The sequence below is a fragment of the Homalodisca vitripennis genome, chromosome 2, assembly GCF_021130785.1.
Source record: "Homalodisca vitripennis isolate AUS2020 chromosome 2, UT_GWSS_2.1, whole genome shotgun sequence".
In the NCBI taxonomy this organism is placed as follows: domain Eukaryota; kingdom Metazoa; phylum Arthropoda; class Insecta; order Hemiptera; family Cicadellidae; genus Homalodisca; species Homalodisca vitripennis.
The window spans coordinates 162,450,392-162,473,733 of NC_060208.1; the positions used below are offsets into that span (position 1 = coordinate 162,450,392).

Sequence of the window (23,342 nt, forward strand, 5' to 3'; positions counted from 1 at the left end):
GATTGCTTGTTTTTGTACGTACGATAATGATGCATGTTTTAATGTTTGCAATATTGTAATTTAAAAAACCAATTTATTTAGTGAAAACTTACAATTTGGTATGTCACATGATATGTTATTTTATAACGAAGATTTAGGTCAAGAGGCAAAGGCCAAAAATATATTATGCAAAGTGCTTGAAATAAGCAAAAAAGATCCTTGGGTTTCTTCAAAAGATTGCAGAAATGCAAAAAGGAATTTTAAAAAGTTAATAATTTTTTTAAATATAAAATGACAATTCTAAGAATGGTGAGAGACGATTCTAAATTCATTTATTGTGAGAATTTAGTGAAGTAAAATTTAGAATAATAATTATAAGTGTAATTGTTCATACGGAACCCAATTACAGTATATACAAATTATTACTATTGGATTATAAATAATTATGGAATTACATTGTAACCATACTATTTACAATTTAATGGGTATACACTTATCTTATTCTATTTTTTATATCCACTAAAATATAAACATTGATTAGACTAATTTTAATGAATGATATTTCTTTGCTAAATGTAGCTTTAAGCAGTTTGTTATACATTTTCATGAACTTCGTCTTTTAATATAAGAAAGTTGCCATTTTGTAATTTAGGTATAAATGTGATCTATATTTTTCCGATTTAGACTATAAACTCAAAAATCAACGAACATTTTAAATTTGTAATTTAGTTGGTTAAATACCGTATTTAAAATATTTAGTAAATAAGAACATTATGGATAGGTAAACGTTAAGCCAAATTTAATTTATTCGCTACGAACATTTGTTTGCTTTTCCATTTATAATTATTACCATAATTCAGATTATGACAGATAAAATAAATACTATAAAAAAATAAAAACTGAATATAATATAAATTGCTCAGTTGTATTTTCATGTTATATTATTTTGGTAAATGCTTAAGGAACAAAACCTGTGTGATTCAATGAGGTCGAGATGAGACTCGTGTAATTTTACCAGTTGTTTCAACTTAATGTGAAAGAAGAAGAATAAAACTGGACTCAATCAAGATAAACAAAAAACCTTCAGCTATACAACTAAACGCTCCAAAGTATTTAACTGATCTCGAAATGATCAATCGATCCCAATGAGCAGAGAGCGCAAACGGCATTCTTGTCCAATGGCGCGAAACAGTGCAGTAAGTTATTGACCAGTAATAAGCTTATTTATAGCAGAACTCTGCAAAGTGACCGGTCCAGAGTAACAGCATGCCGCGCCTCTGTCCTCTCTTGCAGTTTCATCATTTATAACATAACTCAAGCGCCGAGCTCGCTGCTGCAAGGCGACCGGCACAGGGTGACAGCCTGTCCTCTCGTGCAACGTCATCATTTATGGCAGAATACAAGTCTCAGGGTTCGCTGCTGCAAGGCGACCGGTCCAGAGTAACAGCCTCTGTCCTCTCGTGCAACTTCATCATTTAACTCTTGTGCAACAGGTATTTCGACCACTTTAACCATCACGCCGGTCGCTGGCACTGCGATAAGTACAGAGATCCACTCGCCTGCCGCTTCCATAATCTCCCACGGTGAAAACGTCCCCGTCCCTGGAGATTAATCTGATTTGATCTGGAAGATTGGTCTCTGATGATCGGGGCCGAAATAGCTCCGTGTAGTGGTTTCAGGAAATCACCGGTTTAGGCTCTGACCTTCGATTTCATTACAGGTTGCGTAAGAAGACTTTTCTGTCATAATATGCCGCTGACTGCATCTCGTCACAATGTCTAAAAGCTAACGATTTTAGATCAGTGGCCATCGACAATTTTGTTATGTCTGTTACTTGTGAGCTTACTCCTGTAAGCTCCAGATGTCAATCCGGTTACGCGAAGGCTCCAATTTAGTAATGTTATACAATGTTAAGAATTTCGCTAGTCAACTGCCGAACGCTCATCTGGAACTCCACTTTTAACATGAGACTTAAGTTTAAAACTTCCTTATAAATAAGAACTTATCTTAAATCCATTAATGTTTCACCTTTAAAATTTATATTTTTGTGCCTCAGTGTTAATAAATTATTAAAAAGACGATTATCTAATAATACTATTCAAATAATTCTATTCGGTAGAGATTTTTCTACTAGAAACGTTTTTTTAACTTAAATTATATGTGCTCTGAATACTTTATGGTTAGGCCAATTTCAAGCGAAATTTACCTGTACGTTCTTTTTGATGAATGTTAACCGAGTGTGAATTTTACCTGCTACCTGCTAGAGGTTGACCTCTGCAAGAGACAAAGTAATTTTAAACTTAACTGTCAGAAGCTGGGAGATCCTGTTTATGAGCTTCCAGAGTCTGGAAGCTGCCAGAAGCCAGGAATTACAAGAGTTGAGCTGCCAGATGCCAAGACCTGCCAGAATCCGGGGGTAACGAAGGTTTGGCTCTGCCAGAGGCCAGGAAGTCATAGTTGTTGAGGTTGGTTTTTGGACGTCCAAAGGCTGAGAACTTTCAGAAGCTGGACCTTGCCAGAGGCTAGAACCTGTCAGACACCGAAACTTATCAGATGCCAGGAGGTCTTAGATGATAAATGCTCCCAAAAGCCAGGTCCGTCACAAGTGGGGAGCGTCCTGAGGCCGGAATCTAGAAGACGCCAAGACCTGCAAGAGTGAGATCTTGGACGCTGAGAGCTCTTAAAAGCTAAGGAACAGTCAGATGAGTGGAACAGCCAAAGGGCGGAATCTGCTAGTGGCTGAAAAGCAAGATCTGCCAAAGGCAGGGATCTGATTCAGATAGACGACTGTTAGACCCCGGGAGGTTCAAAAGGCCGAGAAGTCTCAAAGACCGAGGAGAGACTGGAATCTGCTAGATATTAGGAGCATGTAGGGGCTGGCAAAAAAATCAGAGACCTGGCAGAGGCCAAAAGTCTTAGAAAATGGAATCTTAAAAGTTTTTCAGAGTTTCTTTAATATACGTTCTTGTCGATTATACTGAACTAGTGGTTCAATGGTGTAAATTTCAATGTATCAGGCTTACAAACTGCAACAAAAATTTACCTAAATCTTGTGGCCCGTGGGGAAAGGGGGGATACGCCACCGGTCCCTCACACACACACAAACGCCGCGCGCGCGCGCGCGCGCGCACACACACACACACACACACTACTAACGGCTATCAATATTATTGCTAAAATTTACATTTTAACTCTCTAGCTTTACTGATGGGATATATATTCCATTAATATAAACATAAATATATGTATTGTACTCTAAATTCCCAACACCGTCTAGAAATTAGAGTTTCCTTGCTGTAAACCAACACCCAGGTTTTCTTGTGGGTCGCCGAAGGCAGAGTCAACAACCTGCAGGGTTTCTAGAAGCAGCAGTTTGTAATAATTGTGACCGTCCGGCTCGTGTTACCCAAGACAGCGCCAAAAGGCGACCAATCACACCTGCCATTTGCATAATAATTCCCGCGGTGGCGCAACGATTATCGGGCCGCGTGGGATCGCCAGCGCACTCGGTGCTCACCTCTCGATGTTTCGGCACTCGTTCACCTTTACCGCGGCAAGCACTCAGGCACGCCGTGGTGTGATCGTGGACAACGTTTTGAAATCTTAACCTTGACGTTTATTGTTTAGAGGTATTTAACGTTTTCGAAACATGCGTGGTCACTATTTGACCAATCTCTTCACATCCACGATGTTAAACAGATAAGCTACTTCAAGTTACAGTAATAAAAATGCTGACCCGGTCTACCACTTGAAGTGAAAGGCAAACTATGCAAAACCATGAAGAAAAAGCAAAATCCAATATATGCCATAAACGCCCAATCGCCTCCTAACGAAGCAATTTAATTAATGAATTTGAAGTTGAATGTTATGGTTTTAGATTATAAATATTAAAAATGTTGTCTTCAAATTTTCAACGAGAAAGCTAGAAATTGTTCAGAGGCAATCTAGCCTGAAGCGATGTCTTAAATAGAAAAACTCATTTCGAAATGAAACTGAAATGTTACTCTATACTGATACGCTCGCGGCGCACATGATGATGACCTCGGAAAGTACGTCATCACGTGAAGCGTGCTGTGCTGACGTAGCAACTCGGTTTACTCGAGCCTCGTCATCGATGACTCAGGTAATGATCTTCCGAGAGTCACGTGATTACATGTAATTCTGGAACACAAGGGGTTCTTTACTTTATGGTCTGTCATATTCAATTGGCGATTGTGGTGAAGATGCTGACGAGGTGCTCAATTCTGCTGATCCGCTGATTTTGAGAAAGCACTAGCGTCACCTGCGAGACAGCTTCAATGTCACGTGATCAGACATATTATCCGAGAGAGATCAGGCAATCCAGACTAAGCAATGGTTCTCTCTCCAGGAGACTTCACTTGGCTGATCGGGTTAATGATGACCAATCTTCACTATTAGCGAGTGGGCTCCTGGCACGGTTCGCTTCTTGTCTTCATAAATCATTGCAGCTGTAGGAGCTCAACTAACTCTACCACTTCCTACACTACACGCGACGGTGTGGGACGGAGGGTGGGGGTTAAGTTCAAGGACAAAACCTTCAACTTATCTTTCTTATCTGTAAACAGGCTTACGCCTGTTGATCTCTTATCTGATGGTAATTTATACGGAGTTAATTGGAGCCGTGTAATCCAGTAATTGCAACAGACCCGGGTCGCCTCACGTGGGTTGTTTGTTTCCGTTTTTCCTCGCCACTTTCTTGTCAAAGAAAGTTAACCCATTATCAGCCTTCTTAAAATACAAGTGTATCTGTTCGCGATTAATCAGGAGATATTTCAACGACTACAGTATCGATAGTCTATTAAGAACCTGGTTAAATGTTCCAATGCCGCTTTACGTCACTCAGTTCCTCACTGAAGACACTGAGGCGATACTATTGCCGCTAATATATTCTGACTGCGTACAGTGGACTCGAACACAACAAATTACTTAACGCCAGCTATTGACGGGGATTTAATTGACAGCCTATAAATCTCCCGTGCTATTTCCAGCTTCCCACGGACGCACCATTATGATTTACTAATGCGCATGCACTGCCGATGCCGGGCGTTTGTTCGATGACAAAGAGCCGGGCGTGTTTCTGTGTGCCCACATCAGTCGGCTATCCGTCATCATTACACCCTTCACACAACGGTAACACTACATTCCTGGCAATGCCACATCCTTGAGCTTGCTAGAGAGCTTTGATAGATTGTGTAACCGCTTATAATACCGGCCGGCCTTGGTTATGTGCGTGTGTTGTGAGTGTGCGCAGTACGTTGGTATATTAAATTCTCAGTCTTCTACTGCCGCAGTTAACATAACAGGATACAGGCCGTATAGTGTACAACACGGTCGGTAGGCGGGTCCGAACATATGTCTAGGGTTATGGAGGAAGCAACACCCATTGGTCTGCTGCTGTACCCCGATGCTGTATAGTTGGCACTGTATTATCGGTAGTCCTGTACCGGTATTCTTTAATGTCAAAAAAATGGTAAATTTAATACTGCTCGTGGATGTACGGTAAACTGCAACGAAATAAAATGTTCCATAAACTCTGCAAAAAAGAAACATTCCTACCATGCGTGGCTGTAAAAGTAGAGCGAAATAAACCTTTGCCGTTAACAGTTTTATTGCATATAAAATGCCAACTTCCAGTATGAATGTAGTAAACTGTAGTGGTTATAAACACGTAATCTCTTCGTAAGTAACACAATCATTTATCCGATACACAATAAAACTACGATTTTAGCTCTCCGACCACAGGCTCAGCAAGTACGTAATCCAGATGGTCGACGCGAATGCAATTCCTTTAAATTTAAACACTAGAATTCCTTATATAAGTGATCATAATGGAATGATATCCTTATCTTCGGAACTTAACGAAGTTTCAAAACCGGTGGTTTGGATCACTCAAGTCGGGAGTGAACCAATTCCTACAAGGACCTTAGAGATTAACATGAATGTCATTGTAAAATTTAAGTTGAGTAGTTTCTAAGAATCCAGTACTTTCTAACTTTAAAAGCCAAAGAGGTTTGAAATCAGAGAGCACAATAGTTTCTAAGTGATTATAATGACGTAACATAAATTTATGTAAATTTAAAGTTTTCCGTTATATCTAATATTTACAGAAAATCCTACCAAAACTTTAAATGTGAACAGAATGCAGTTAAGTGGTAAGGTAAAATCTAAAATATAATCTGTGAAATATTTATCAATTATGATAATTTTAATCCTTTTGCAACCCCAGCTCCTTTCAATCACCACCATCAGTTTTTTTTTTCTTAAGGTGTAATTCCTCTATCCTTTCACAAAAATAATGTTGTGATTTTAAACTATGCAAATTAGCTCTCCTTCCCCTGACTATCAAAATGTCATCTCCAGAAATTATTATTACAATGTCATATTAACATGCCAATTTTCAGCTTTTAATCTACTATATATGATAGACATAGAACAAACTTCATCAACAAAGAACTTCAAACATCAGCGTTATTCTAAATTTCTTAGATGTAAGTGAAGATATATATATGACTTAATAGTAAAATTTATAGTTTGCACTGTTTACAAAAGTATCCAGTTTGCATCGTTTCCATACACTGTCTTGTTGATTGCATTTCTTAAACAATCCACGTACGATGCGCCGAACCTCTGCACACTGCATACCGGTGTCATGTGTCGTTGCACCGTGTTGAGAAAATTTCTCCGTATAGCACCCAATTAGGAGGTTGTTGAGTCCTGCGCGCTGTGATTAATCATTGACCACACCATGTTTGTGTCTGCTCTATTTCACTCTGTTTATGGGCTTCCTGCACGTCGATGCTCTCTATGGATGTGTTATACAACAACCGCGCCGTATAACAGGTTCGTCAGTGGAACGACAAATGTCTAATTAATTATCATTGTCGGTGAAAACTGATTATTAACAATTCCCGTTATCACCAAATTTCGTTTGCCTTTCTAATTTCTGCGGAAATACCCATGTGTACTTCCTGCGCTACTTCCTTTATTGTGCAGGTAGATTAATTCAACAGTTTAACACGTGGTGTTATCGAAACATAGCGGGTAGAACTAAAACTTTTAAATATTGCAAGAATGGCATTCTTAACACAAGGAAAACATAAATGACAGATGTCTTTTGACTGTCTCGACAAGCAAAAGGCTGCAGAGTTTAGATCCGTTCTTTCAGTGGAGTTCCATGAAAACTATATGAGAATACGCTTACATTGGTTAAATGCGGAGTATCTACTCTTTTGAACAAAGTTATGAATAGTATATTTTTTTTATACTTGACAACTACCGCAGTGTGAAAATTTTTCGGAACAGACATTTCACTTACCACCTAAGTGCTACGACTTCCTCAGTGTGCCCCTGTACCACTGTGCTGCCAGCATCATAAAAGGCCGCAACTACTGTGTCTCATTCAGCATCATGATGACATTTGATGCACCCATCACTAGTAGCCTAATACTTTTGTGCGTATCTGTATTAAGTGAGCTGCAGCCTCCGGTTCGTTGCACTCGACTCGGAGTGCACTAACAGTAACAGTACACTAACAAACTCTCCTGACTTCCAAGGAAAGAAAATCTCACTAAACAATTGAGGTATTAATACTCGACCTCATCCTAAGTTCAAAACATTCAAACGAACTGTGAAATGTTCTGTGTACTGTTTTCCGTAATTACTTCGTAAATAGCTGTTTTCCGTTGGAACGAGAAAAGGCATTTCAAAACCCACACGGAATAGACATAACATTAGGCATAAAGTAAAGTATGTTTTGCTGATTTTTGGGGGCGAAATTAAGGCGACTGAGAATCTAATAAGTGAAGCAATCTGTAATCTTGATGGTATGAACTTGAAGCTTCCAACTCTGATCCGATGTACCGTTCTCTTATCTTTGACTGTAAATACTGAATTTTAAAACAGGTTGAATTTGATGGGATCAGGTTTATTTCGGACAGGCGAAATTTTGGATGAGGTGAACTGCCATTAAACACTTACTACCGGTTGGTCTATCTAAAAACAGCAGTGGCATCACACGCTTACAGCGAGGGTTAAGAGCCCTCGTTAGTTATAGCCTTAAAACTTTATCAGTTTATAGCGAAAAGGAAGATAATACCATAATTGTATATACAGCACTATGTCTAAGTTACATAAGAATGTTTACAAAATAGTATAGATATTTTTTTAATAACAATATTCCGGCTACACGGAAACAATGCTACATCAAAACGTATCTGGTGTCTAGCAGCAGTCTCTTATGACTTATTCACAGCTGTGACACTCATGAAAGGCAATGTGTATTGAGATAATATGGTTGTAATGCCGTAGTAATGTAAAGCCTGATACAATTCATTAAAAGCTTTAGTTGAGTAACTTCCTGCTTTGTAATGAATTTATACCAATTACGACTGAATTTAAAAATAATAATTTTTAGAATTTACTTCGGATAATAGCATACCGGATAATCGCGCCCCAAATATACTTTACTGTACTCGTATATGATATACTTACTATATATATAGACTGTTATGTGGCCACGTGTGTTTTATACGAAGTCAAGTATAATGTGTGGGACTGTGTACGTGGGAAGTTTGAATTTCTTCATCACAGCTTAGTACAAGAACGGAACACTATCGACCCATTTTCACATTGTCACCGTTTTGGAAAACAATAGGCTACCCCGGATAGGAAGTCCTATAACATGTTGTCGTAGGTGGTGCAGTGGCAAGGTTGACGGGTATCTGCCTATTAATAAGTTGCCTGAGATAAACGTTAATGAAGGTAGGGCAGGGGCAGGCAGTGGCTGTTGGGCGCGGGCACGACGTGGGCCTCACGTGGGCCAGAGATCGGTTCCGGACCGCTCAGATGGCGCTACACTCGCAGACATGTAAGCACTTCATTACACTTACTAACACTTCATTTGTTCTGCTGTCAATCGCCGTTCATTGCAATATTTCATACTTGCACTTAATATACTCGCTCGGAAAACCTCTCTCAATCATGTACTATTGATAATTCAATTATATCCCATATAACAAACAAATCTCTATTGTCTTATCACTAAGGAGGACGCTGTTACAGGGTCACGGTTTACACGCTTTCCATTTTATATAGTACATTTTTTATACTGGCTGAAACTATGCAATGCCAAAAATGCATTGCAAGTATTGTATTACAATTACTAGGATGAAAACAATAAGGAAAACTCTTATTTTAATTATTGGAACACAATTATGTCACATTTCCTTGTATTTTTAAATTTTAATTTAATCACTGTAATCTACTATAAACATTTGAGTCTGTTCGCGCATTTTACATACGGTATCAGTTTTTTTAATTATTATGAAATTTAAATAGGTTACTATTGCAGTTTTCTAATTATACTAAGGCTTTACTGGAATTTATTTCCGATTGAAATACTTTTATACCGTGTGTAAATTTTGTAATAATAGAGATTTTCATCATGACTCAGAAATGAGTGATCGTGCTGCAAGAAATACCCATTGACTCTGCGTTAATGATTGTACCTGTATCTCTCAAACAAAACACACAATACACGGAATAATCACGCCGCTCAAGCTTGCAAGAACGATTGTACTAAAAACAAACGCAGTCCGTTTTGTACACAATGTTTAGTTATTGCTTTAAACGGCTTCTTATTATATACGTTAGTAACATTGTTTTGAGGTGTGTCTTAAAATTGTATTACAAAAAATATTTTAATTAAAATGAGAATTAAATTAAATATTGGTTTATTTCCGGAAAGTAATAAAACTGCATTTATAATTTCATTTTTCATTTTTAATACTGTTTCTTTCTGTTATTACTGCTTATTAATTTAATTGATTTCAATGAAGACTTCTGTGTGAAAACATATTCTTGTTACATTCTTTCAGAAAGATTCTTTGTTTCTCTGTTTCTTTTAAACTCATGATTCACTTTTAATACAACTCCCAACTCCAACTCCAGTGAACTCCCTGAACTTGAGATTGGAGCATTTCCTTGTATACTATCAACTATTTAATGTAATATAAATATATATCATGGTTTCACCCCACATATCCCTCTAAAGTTCCATTACACTCATGGCTTGTACCTTCAAACTTTGTATATTTTAAGAAAGAAGAATATAAGAGTAATAAAGAAATAATTGATTGTCTATATAAAAAAGTCAATTTGGATTTTTTAATTTTGTGTAAAAGGGAATTATTGATGTAAAAAAACTTTTTATGATGGATTATATGAACTCAACTTTGTGAAATTTTAAATTTTTATGTTATGTAAAGCGTATTATGTATAATTTATAATGCCTATTATTGTAACTTAGTAATAAACAAGAAAAATCACACTGACATTTAATTAAGGGGCATTGCCTCAGATTTTGTTATAAAAATGCCACATACACAGTTAAACCACAAGATAATAATAACTTATATGTAAACAATTATTATTTCATATCAGTAAGCATTATAGCATTGTGTAAAAATGTGTTCACTATATCTAGCATGTTCACTCTTGATGGATTTTTCATGTTAGGAGATCAAATAAAAAATCTGAAACATTTTTATATTTATCTGAGTAATAAATTGCAAAATTTTCTTTGGCATCTGTATAGACTCATTAAGTGTTTTCAAATATTTAACAAAGAAATGACTGTTTCAGGATGCGGCTGTTCAAGCGGCGATGCTCGGATCCCAGCCCGCAGCTCGTCAGCCTGTCGCCTCTCAGTCAGGAAGAGGAGGCAGAGGGTAGCAAGCCACGACAGACCAGATCCGGCCAAGCCTCTCCTGCCAGGACACCAGTGTCCGGCTCCCCCAAAGCCCACAGAAAAGGTATATAAGGACACGAAGCAGCATGATAACTTTAGGTGATTTAGAGGAGGATTACAAGTTGTAAAATGACGACTAGGACTTTATTATGTCACATAAAGCAATTTATACTGAAGGAATGTGCCCTATAAGTAATCTCATAAAGCGAGAATATTGTGAATAAAACTCTCCCATTTGTTGTGGGAAACTTCAGAGACTGGAATATTAGTATGTACACTGGAAACAATTACTGCATTAAGAATTACTCCTCCATGATTTTCCTTGCATGACAGGTGAATAATATTCTCCGTTCAAGTATACTATCCAACTATTTGTCAGTATCACTTGCAAGGAGTTCTCTCAGCTCAGCCATATTATCTGTACAAGAAGTTTTCAAAGTCACCCTTGTTTGTCTTTGTTATCTTGTGATAACCACTGTACTACATTAGATTATAACCAATACATTGCTTAAATGTTCTTAAATTAAACTGTTGTTCTTTTAAAATTAACCTTAAACTATTAATATCATTTTATAATGCTGTAGGCTTGTTGATACTTATAATTAACATGTGAATAATAACTTATTAATACAGTCTAATATACAAAATATAAAGTATTTGACAACAGTAAATCTATTTGAAGTATTTAAATTACAAGTGAGATTCCCTTTTTAGAAAGAGATCAATGATTGTGGTTGTTTTATTGTAGGTCTCTCCACATGGGGTAAGAAAGTGGGCCGAAAGTGGGATCAGCTGAAGCGGAGTGACTCCTCTGAGTTGTTAGCTGCTTCACCAGGAAGGAGACGTCATTGGTCCCCTAACAGTGCTGCTGCCGCCCCTCCTGTCTTGTCGTCTGGTCCTCCCCGGTCCCGCAGGATCTCTAGGGTGGAGTCTCTCAGAAACTTGTTCGTCAGAGGGGGAGTCAGTACCCCAGTCTCCGCACAGGGCAAGGAAAAGACCATCAACAACAACATCATCAAGAACGCCCAGGAAAACGGAACTGACTGGGTAAAACAAGAGTGTCAGAAAGGCATTTCAGACTTGTATCAACTAAATGATCTCTTATTGACCGAGTGCAAAAAGCAAGGAAAAGAGAGTGATAAGCCAACAAAATGTAGAAAGCGAGCTCTAACCGAACCTGTACCTGAAAATCCTCTTGAGGAACACTGCCTCTTAGAATATATCCTTGCTCATCAATCAACTTTAGGTATTGCTGGAAAGGAAACAGAAAACTCATTGAAATCACTCAGCTACGATGATCTCTTAGCGACTTTTAAAGATCTCACAAGAAATGAACAAATAAACTTTTTGAAGAAATCAACTGTATCTTTGGATGATTGGAGTTCAGGGAGTTTAGAAAATCAAAGATCTCAATTATCAGTGTTGCCTGAGGAGAGTTCATCTGTCTCCCCAGTCCCAGGTAGGAGTATAGGCAAAAGAAGACTGGTGGATAACAAAGAATGTAGAAGCAGTTATGAAGATTTGCCAAGAAGAGGAAGAAGAAATATAATTCTGAAACCAAGACCGGACTCAACCCCTGTACTACCTGGCTCACAGATGGACACATTGTGTTCCTTGCTGAGTAACCTCTTAGTAGTCAAAGCTGACGAGAGTGGATACGAGAGTGATTCGACCAGAGCAGGTTCTGACTCACCAAGGGGTTCAATCAAGTCTTCTGTATCAGACGTTCAAACACCAAGAAAGATAGTAACAAGAACCAACTCAAATACTTCCTTTATAACAGAACAAGAAACACCGACCACTGAAACAAAATCTGAAAATGTTCATAGTGATTCTACATCAAAGTTAAGTCTTTGTTGTGAAGAAGTAAACGAAACTAAATGTGATGATGCAAAATTAATTTCTGGAAAGCTTTCCAATGAACAAGAAAACAATGATGATGTCTTTTATCCCAAAGAAGCTCAACCAAACAGCAGTAAGGCAAGAGACTTAAGTCCTGCTAATGAGACTGATGAAGAAAAACTCTCCTTTTCGAGAAAGAGAAATGCGAAAATAAACATTGGTATACGAAGAGGAGACGTGAAATCCGTAGGACTCTCATTAGGCTATCGCAAGCACTCTCCCAGCTCTCAGCCTGAAGAGAGCAAAAGTGAGAGAGTTGTAGATAGCAAGGAGATTTCATTACAGTCGCTTTTGTGCAACAGGTGCAAGTCACCGACAGAAACTGAGACAAGACCTCAGCCAGCTACACAACTCAACTTGTATCAAAGGTTCCTGAACAATAAAGCACAGCATGCCCCGACCATAACACCAGCTCCTCTGTCAGTATTGCCGACCTACTCAGAGGATAAGGAGTTCAAGAGCATGAGATTCAATAAGGACCATACCGGAGAGCTGGGAGTCTACATTGAGAGAAAGGATCCTACTGTACGGTCAGCATGTTATGTTATCTCCTACATCGAACCAGGAGGGGTCATGCATAGGTAAGCAGTATACCTTCCATACTATTTAAAATGCAATTACATTTGTGCATATTTGTACTCTGCATGGGTATACCTGTAAGTGAACCCTGTGATCAGAACCCAAAAACTTCATGAACCTTGTGATGTTTTAATATTTTGAAAATGTATTCCAGTATTATCTCTCATTTGGGCTAAGGTCTCTTGAATAAAATATGCTGCTATATGTCTGAAGTAATCTACAAACTGTCTTGATATTGACCACTTGAACAAAAACAGCATTAACTTAACTGATTAACCGTTACAAATTATTAATGATCAAGACATACCTTTACTGCATCCACCATTTTTAAATATATACATTTTCTTTTTAAATGTTCAGCTACACACGCTCTAAGATACAGTGTATAAATATCCCTGTTCAACTGAGGTTTTTTTTCAAATGAATGTTGTCCATTGGTGAACATTTTCCTTGATTGGAACATTAAAACTATAGAGAATTGTAAAATTAAGATAGAGTAAACTTTCTCATCCTCTGACAAATATATTAGTTTTGTTGTTGCAGTCACATCTCTGTGTTATATTATTAACTAATGACGAGTACTTTATGACAGTCACAAGTAAAACTTGAACATATTATCCTCTGGTGTAAATCCTTATGCTCAAGTATGAATTATCTTATATAATAAAAGTGTAATCAAAATAAATTTTCCAACTTTCATGTTTTAAAGTTCTCTTCACTACTCATATGTAGATTTAAGAATATTGATACCAATAATCTAAATGTACTAATTTTATGAACAACACTTTATTAATGGTGAACATTTTGTTTGATTTTAAATTTTCTGTAGAAAGACATTAAATGTATTGATTATATTAACACTGTGATTTCAGAGATGGAAGATTCCGCATTGGAGATGAGATAGTGAGGGTGAACGGTTGTAGAATGAGGGGCCTCACAATCCAAGAGGCTCGCACCACTCTACGCAACACTCCTGTGGAAGTGGAGATTGTCATCTGCCGAGACCCAGACCCTAAACCTACAGAACCCTCTAGTTTTCCCCCTTCCATACAGCCAGACAAGACCTTCAAGCGACCTCTAGTTCCACTCAGCAGTGCACCTTCTGTTCCTAAGGGCCTCAAAATAGAAAAATCCCAATACCTTAGACAGGTATCAATGCCAGAAATAAAAATTGATATGCTGAAGAAAGACTCAAAAGCAACAGAAGGAGCAAAAAGGCCACCAACCTCCAAGCCAGTCGGTAGGCCCCCGATCCCACCTGAGGAACCTGCCAAAGCTGTGACTGGTATGAGAAAGTTCTCATGTCAGTTTGATGGAATATCACCCAGGAAGAGAACAGAAGCTCCAAGGCGTCAGAGTCAGACACCAAGACCCAAGTCCCTCACTCTGTCAATGTTTACTGTGACCCTACACAAGGGTCCTGGCTACAAGTCTTTGGGCTTCAGTATAGTTGGAGGCCAAGATTCTCCGAAGGGCTCTTTGGGAATTTTTGTGAAAACCGTGTTCCAGTCCGGACAGGCTGCTGAAAACGGGAACTTAAGAGAAGGTGAGTACTGGAATTTATTTTTTTTCTAGCTTTAGTATTGCATATAAAATAGCAATATTACAAGAAAAGACATGTAAATCAGTAATATTAACTTAGTATTACATTTTTTATTATTGTTAATCTCTGTAAATTTAAGATTTGAAGATATTTTACCTTTGATTGAACAAATATTTACATAATCTGTAAAAAATATTTATGACAAGTAATTTTTCATCTAATAAAAAAAAATTAAACAGTAGATAATCTTTTTTATAGTGTTTTAAGTTCTGTATGTGATAGTCCAGCATGTGGTATTCTGAAATATTACTATCATCAGTTTTATTAGTAAATAGTATAATCATTTTTATATATTAAGCCTGAATTAATATATTTATTTTGAATTGAAATCACTTGTTAAATGATTGAGACAGCATGTAAAGGAAAATAGTCACAATATGGAACCTTGTAGAACAGATAATTTTGATTTCTTTAGAGATGACTGAACATTAAAAATGTATTTGGAATTAGAATGGTTTCGCAATGGTTATTAGATTGTATTATGCCTCTGAATGCTTGCATATAAAACTTTTCTAGCCCGTTCTGGAGATAGCAATAAGACCTTTTTTATGATAGTTTTATATACTTCTTCCTTCAGAGTTACGGACAATGAATACAAAGCTTTGTATTTATTGATGTTCAATGTTAGTTGAACATTAGTATACAACAATATTTATACTGCATACTGCTCTATAGTAAGTACCATTCTCTGAGGGATTTTTAACTTAAAAAAATTACTAAAGAATATTAGTACATTTCATAAACACTAAATTACCGATTCTTTATCTTAGTCTTCTTGTTTTTACACCATATAGTTATATTTTTACATAAAAAATAGATTTATTCGATGAAAATATCAGTTTCTTATTTTTAAATTCAACAGTAATTCTTAAAACCACTTTTTATTTTTAAGAAACATTGTAAATCTTTCATAGACAAAATGTAAGCTTGTACATAAATATATCCTGTGATGACACATTATGTAGCATTTAATTACTGGTACAGATTTTAATTAAAATAACTGATAATTAACCTTGCAGCTCTAAATTTAATACATTTGTAGACCTGTATACTCAAGATACAAAACATCATTGTGTCCTGGAATACAATACCACTGTAATTTTTCTTAAATTCAGAAGGACGTAAATGTAACTGTACATATAAACAAAACAAGGTAGGTGTACACTTCACCAACTGTCACGTATCAGGCTTCTCTGAGATTATATGCAAAATTTAAAACCTATATCTCATTTCATCCTTGAGATATCGTGGAACAGATAGACAGACAATCATCCATCCAAGAAATGTTTACATCCTCCCTGTAGACAAAAGAGAATTTTTGTCAGGTGCTTAGTGATAGGCTTTAATGATGATCAGCCAAATTACATGACTGGACTTGCACCATCATAGAACTCTTTCTTGCCGGTGTGTAAATAGTGTCATACAAAATTTAATTGATATATTTCTCGAGATATCCCACCACATGATATATTTACATCTTTTTCAATAAATTAGTTAGTAGTAAAATATGTTCTGGTACTGGTGTGATAGGGAAGGTACTATAATGCAAGAGCAGGCTATAAAAAAAATATTTTAACCGACTTTATAACATTGACTTTCCACTCTATTTATTTTCTTTGCCACAATTTAAAATCTCATATAATTGTATTAATTTTGTTTAAAAATGCATTTATTTTTCTATTTTCTTGTTCTCATCATGGTTACCATTATGACCAATAAAAGTATATACTGTAGAACGTCGATAATTCGGACGTCAAAACTCCGGACTGTCAATAATCCAGATTGGCGGAGACACTGATGTCATAGCTAGAGAAACAAAACGAGAGCTCACCCACTCAGCTGATTCTTTTAAAACGAATTAAGGACTTACTTAAGGAAATTTTTTTAGACCTCAGTGTTTGATGTTTTTACTCTACACATGTTGCTACTAATAAATTGAACATAAAAGATGTTTTTGATTAATTTCATCTCTAAACCCTTTACTGTATAAGAGAAAATATAAAATTTTAAAATGTTTGTGTACTTAAATAGTGTATACTGGCCTTTTTTTAAGGTAATTTCGATAATCTGGACAATTTAATAATCCAATGGAGTACAGTCCCAATTAATCCGGATTATTGACGTTCTACTGTATGCTAATTCTCAGCCAAATCCCATAGAATGAAATGCACGATCATTGAACTCAGTATTGCCTATATATAAATAAAGCTCCTTGCAAAATTTCAGTTCTGTAGGTCAGTTCTTTTTCTAAATATAATGCGAATAAACAGACAGATAGAAATAAAAGGTTCAAGGCCAGAGTGATAGGTTAAGAAAATCTGTCAGACATTACGAGAGAGAGTCCAAAGAAAAGCAAAAGCGTTACATTAAGCCTTTGACATTAATTGCCAAGTAGCAAATCAATATATGAACTGATTTATTGCTAAATTCTTGACAAATTCATTTAATTTAATTTCCTTTTCCTCACCTGTTTGAAAGTTTAAAAGAAATAAATTATCCTGTATGAGTTATTCATTGAAGAACTGTGTTCCAGGTGATGAAATAATTGCAGTAAACGGAACCACACTGCAAGGCCTGACTCACTCAGAGGCCATTGCAGTTTTCAAAGAGATCAAGAGTGGACCTGTCATGCTGCATGTCGGCCGTAGAGACCAGTTACAGAAACGGTGAGAGAGGACTGGGCTTACATCATTAGCTAGCACAAGAAAGAGATGTACAGGTGTTCCGAAACCCTCTGAAATAGGTATACTACGTTATTTCTCAGGTCAAGGGAAACGTGGTATATCTTTGTCCAGAGAGTTACAGGACACTCTGTATAATACTATAGTTTGCATTTATCACAATATCAATGAAGTAATACAAACCTGTACCCGTGATGCTGAGAGATTTCTATAGAAAAAATTATGATTTGAGATACAGAATCTCTTACACAAAACACAAAAAATACTAGGATTATTATTTTGCAATCATAAAACTATGGCTTGTGCAAGTATTAATATGAAAAAAATTAATTTGAGATTAAAATAAGTGTTTTATTTTTAACTACACAGTTTTCACTCAATATTTTATAATATTTCATCTTTATTGGACATTTTTAATTGTAACTATCATAAATAATTCAAATACCATTTAGTGCTAATCATAATACTGTTGTGAAAAATAGGTTTCACTAGTATCTAAATTAAAAAGTAATCAATTCAGTATTTTACAGGCTTTCTTCCTTTTTGATAAGTACTCTGTTTTCCTTACTTTTTTTAAAGGGTAGATTATATTTCAAATCCCGAAAGGAGATAATGAATGAGATAATCTGTTCCAGTGCTGGTACAATTGGTAGGCATTATGCTTAACTGAATAAGCTTTAATTAATTCAAATAAAGTGTCCCATGCTCACAAACTGATGTGAAGTTTTGAAAATTACTACCAGATACCGGTACTTCCCAGGTTTCAATTCCTGCCAATCTAACAGTATGTGTTATCAGAAAATTGATCAGTGACATTGCAGTGGAAATTAAGATTCTTCGAACAAAAGGAATAATTCTGGAAATTTGTATTTCCTCCTCTCTCCTGGTGAAATAAGACGTTCTTTACTTTTCTGTACTCACCACTCTATTTCCATCCCAGCTATCCATAGATACTGTTATTAAATGCTTAGTTGAAGGAGCTGTAATTTATCCAAACAAAATTTCCTACAATAACCTATACAAACAAATTTTTACTGAGGGTGGTTTCATACTTAAGAGGTCATGAAACATATTTTTTTAGAAATCTTTATCTAATTTGTTACTGATACTAAAATTCTCATAAGACACAATCTCACTAATTGTAATACTAGTGGACCATATTCAATTATATGGAGGGTATGTATAATACAACTTTATTAAATCATTCAGTTTGAGGAAGATTACTTGACTTCAGGCTGTAATCCAGTGAGAAATATCATGGTCCTCATTGTTCTCAATTAATCTATGTCACAGACAGTTATTATATGAAAACACTGAGTCCTTCTCAGGTAATGTAATCCTTGCACTCTTAAGTGCAATTAAGGCACTTGTAGTTATTATACAATGATTACAGAAATTATACATAACAAACTGAGACAAAAATCCAGATAAGTCTTTCAAGAGCTTACTTATGATGAGCTTGTAGGAAATTCATCCTTTACTATGGACTTTTGGTTGTTATCAATTGATTCATCTTTAAATTTTCCTATAAAAGTGCTGAAATCAATAAACTATACTGATATAGAAAACTGCATGGACCCTGGAAGGTTTCTTACTTTTATCCAGTATTAGGTCATACATATGATGTAAGTCAGATCCACTGCAAAATGCCTATAAACAGCCTTATAAAACTGAGGAAATTTACTTTAAATAAAATTCAGTTTCACTTAAAAACAAAAACAAAAAATTTAAAATCAAATTAAAACATGCAAAAAAAGATTACAAGCTTGAATTGATCCAATCTAAATCATGCTACTTTCAAAAGCAAACCAACAAATCAGCTAATATCCAAAAAACCGTATGGAAATTAATAAACTCAGAAGTAGGGGTGAAAGAGAGGGAAACTCTTGACACATTAAATTAAGGGAGGGAACTCAAATTGTATCTGATCCCAAATTGATAGCAATCGTTTTCAATGACTATTTTGTTAACTTAGTGAAAGATTTAGGTACAAATAGTGACAATCAACTTGTGAATTTTGATATTGAATGTAATTATAATGATGCTCACATTACGAAACCAACTTTTAGATTAAGACCATTATATAAAAGAGAGGTGGAACAAATAATAGACTCTTTCAAAAACAAAACGTCTAGTGGACACGATGAAATACCTGTCACAGTAATTAAGGCTGTAAAAACAAACATAAGTGCAGTTTTGGCACATCTAATTAATTCCTCTTTTGTTTCTGGTATTTTTCCAATTAAATTAAAACAAGCAAAAATAATACCAATACATAAAAAAGATGATAAATAGGACGTTTGTAATTATCGACCGATATCTGTCCTACCAACAATATCTAAAATATATGAAAAAGCAGTATATTTACAATTAACAGAATTTTTAGAAACATTTAATTTATTTGATAAAGGCCAACATGGATTTAGATCCGGTAGGTCAGTTGTGAGTACTGCTGTGTCATTTATCGAAACAATTATAGAGTCAGTTGATAAAGGAAAACATACGATTGGGGTCTTCATGGATATCTCAAAAGCTTTTGATAGTGTTAAACACTCTAAGCTCATAGAAAAATTAAAAATCTTAGGAGTAGCAAACAGCGCTCTTAAATGGTTTCGGTCTTAACTCTCTGACAGATCTCAATATGTAGAGATAACACACTTATCAAAACAGAACAAAATTATTAAAGCCTCTTCTCATTGTAATGCTCTAAGGTTTGGTGTACCCCAAGGGTCTATTTTAGGACCACTACTGTTCCTGTGTTACCTGGGGGGCATAGATAAGGTTTTGGCACATGAGCCAAATAGTGAACTGTGCCTATATGCTGATGATGCAAATCTAGCTATGTCATCAAGATCTCTAGAAGAATTAGAAATTCATGCTTTTATTGAATTAGAAAATATTGGCAATTATTTTTAAAAACCACAATTTAATATTAAATTCAAAAAAGACAAACTTTGTAAAGTTCAAAACACCGCAAAATAGAACGTTAAAGGGACCTACTTTAGTCTGTGATTCATTCGAAATTGAAAAGAAAAACAGCTCAATTTGTTTAGGTTTAACAATAGAGCATCATCTGAATTGGGATGAACACATTCATAAGCTTTTAATTAAAATAAATTCTGGTGTCTATGCATTACGGAGAATGAGTTACTACAGTGACCTAAAAACTTTGAAAAATTTATATTTTGCTTATGTTCATTCTCATATCTCTTTTTGCATAGCCCTTTATGGTTCAACTAAACAAATAAATATGGAAAATATATTAAAACAACAAAAAAAGGCAATACGGATAATGCTGAAGCTGAAATATAATGATTCAGCTAAAGAACATTTTAAACATTTAAAAATTTTTACTGTTTATGGACAATATATTTTTGAATCAATCCTTCTAGTAAAAAATCAACAATTAAATTTAAATTCTAAGACACCCAGTCACCATTACAACACTAGAGCAAAAAACGAGATTATTCCGAACCATAAGTTGAAGTTTTTTGAAAAAAAACTACGTACATGGGGAACAAATTTTTAAAATACATCCCACAAAACGTAAAAACTGAAAGTGGCCCTAAGTTCAAAAAAAAATCTAAAAGAGTACCTGATCAACAAAGCCCTCTATTCCATTGAGGAACTATCCACCTCTCTTTATAGTTTCCAAGATGCTTGCAATTAAGTACTAGCTGTACTTAACATTGTAAATATTATTTAGGTAGTATCTAGAACTTTAACACTATTCATTGTATCACATGTGCATAAAAATGAATAAAGAATTTTGAATTGAATTGAATTGAACTTAATGTGTTGAATGACAAATGTTAGTATAAAAACTGTTGATTCTGTAATGTTCTCTAAAGCTTAAACATGTTTTCTTAGTGTATTCAAAATGAGGGTAAATACCTATCATTACCTAACATTACCATTGTTCAACGTTTATAAAATATTTTGCACATTTGGAAATTTACTTTTTGAATGTAACAAACAAGACTGTTATAGACAGTTTGTGATTATTAGTGTGAAACACATAGAAAACACTGCTTTGAGACTCGCCATATGAATTTTTTTTCCATTAAGATTTCAAAAAATAATGTTTTCATTTAATGTAACACTTAATGATGGGAAATTACATAACATAGTTTCACATTGAAATTCTTCACTGAATACATAACTTTAGATTAAGATAGTTTTTTATACATGAAAATATGTTTCTAACTACTGTCTATTATTTATATCAGTTGTATATTTTGTTACAGAACTAACAAGTCAAAATCGTGCGATGATCTAGATAAATTCAACTCCTAACAAGAAAACAACACCAACATAACAAGAAGGCTGTGACATCTGACAAATGTGTATCATTCACTTCCACGTATATCTGTAGATTAACAACTAATGTAACATTACTGTACATAGCAACTTTGTTCCTAAACTGTATAATATTGTACCATATGTACAGTTGTGTGAGGGTAGCTTGTTCATGCAGAGGCAGAATGGTGCTCCTAGGAACATTATCCATGCAGCCTAGAATAGCATTTTATATTGTACTTAACTAAGTTTTAATGTTTTATATTCTTAAATCTATTTTATGTTAGCCTCTTAAATAACTTGTAATATAAATTGTTAAATTTTTATTGGAACAGCATTTTTGGTTTATTTTCCACCTTTGTTGTTAGAAATCTGAAAATTTTCATTTTATTTTAAAACATATTTATACAGTAATAAAAGTATTTTATACAGATTTACATACAGTATCAAGTTACCAACAAGGCTTGAGACAATAGAACAAAGTTAATAGTTGATTTAAGCTAAGGACAGAATTGACTCACGAGTCTACCTGGAACTTTTAAAAAACTCAATATTAAATACACAGTAAAAATGTACGTTCTTGAATATACATTTTTTCCGTTGTTAATGACAGTACATAAGTATTTTAAATAATAAACCAACTAATCTAATTTATAGCAAAAATTAATATTTTGCTTGAAATAGGAAAAACCTTAGTGTGAAGGTCTATAGAGTAGATCTATGTGTCCCTTACTTTTCTAGTATTTCTATCAACTAAAAAAAGTGTAATGTTATTGCTCTTATATTACATACAGTATGATTGCCAATTATAAGTAATATGAAACAAACAAGTACCAAAACTTGGACTCAGTAGTAAGTCTGAACTAATAATAAATGATAAATTGTGTCTAGTAAAGACACCTTTATTTTTTAGTACATTTATAACAACTTTTTTAAATATTTTATGATTTTTGTACAAAATAGAAAACGTAATAAATTAATCATAAAATTTGGTGGTATCAGTTGGTTTTAGGGTATTTTCTATGCAATTACACCAAATTTGTTGATTCTTTTAATAAGCACTGTTTCTTTTCCTAAATTTCCTTATTTTCCTAACTCCAAGACCAACAGTCCACATAGGTTGATAAAGTGTTTACATTTCAACTCTACCTGGATTCCAGACTGTCCTTCAAACTGAAAAATGCTCTGGCCTGCACAGGTATAAGTTAAATAAATGTCTTCAGTGGTTATAATATGGCAGTCATGCAGATCCAGCTTCTTCAAGTGCAGAAACAAGTGATAATCCTCTGATGTATCAAAATTTATGTAACTTAACTCAGAGTAGTATGTATAGTATAAAATCACCTTAATTATAAAAGATGAACATGGACTAAAATAAAATAAATAACAAAATTAAGTAAGCCAGTGATCTATTATGCAAAATATATTATAACATACCTGAATATTGGAGGGATTGAAGTAAATTTTCCAATCCATAACCCAAATATTGTCATATCCCGATTGTACGTTTTCTTAGCAAGAATGATCCTTT

General features: G+C 35.0%; 1 protein-coding gene across 3 annotated transcripts in view; it reads left to right on the plus strand.

Moving 5' to 3' along the window:
* LOC124354949 overlaps positions 1-22,143 on the plus strand; it is a 75,619-nt gene extending 53,476 nt beyond the window's left edge. For 2 of the 3 annotated variants that reach the window (XM_046805777.1, XM_046805776.1), the window contains exons 2-6: positions 10,642-10,811; positions 11,496-13,230; positions 14,101-14,774; positions 17,365-17,497; positions 21,760-22,143. In XM_046805777.1, the coding sequence (XP_046661733.1) occupies positions 10,642-10,811; positions 11,496-13,230; positions 14,101-14,774; positions 17,365-17,497; positions 21,760-21,808 (2,761 nt within the window). In that variant the 3' untranslated portion in view covers positions 21,809-22,143. Of the gene's footprint in view, positions 1-8,849; positions 8,867-10,641; positions 10,812-11,495; positions 13,231-14,100; positions 14,775-17,364; positions 17,498-21,759 lie in introns of those variants that run through there. The other variant, XM_046805778.1, reaches the window with a different exon arrangement.
* Positions 22,144-23,342: the final 1,199 nt, after the last annotated feature.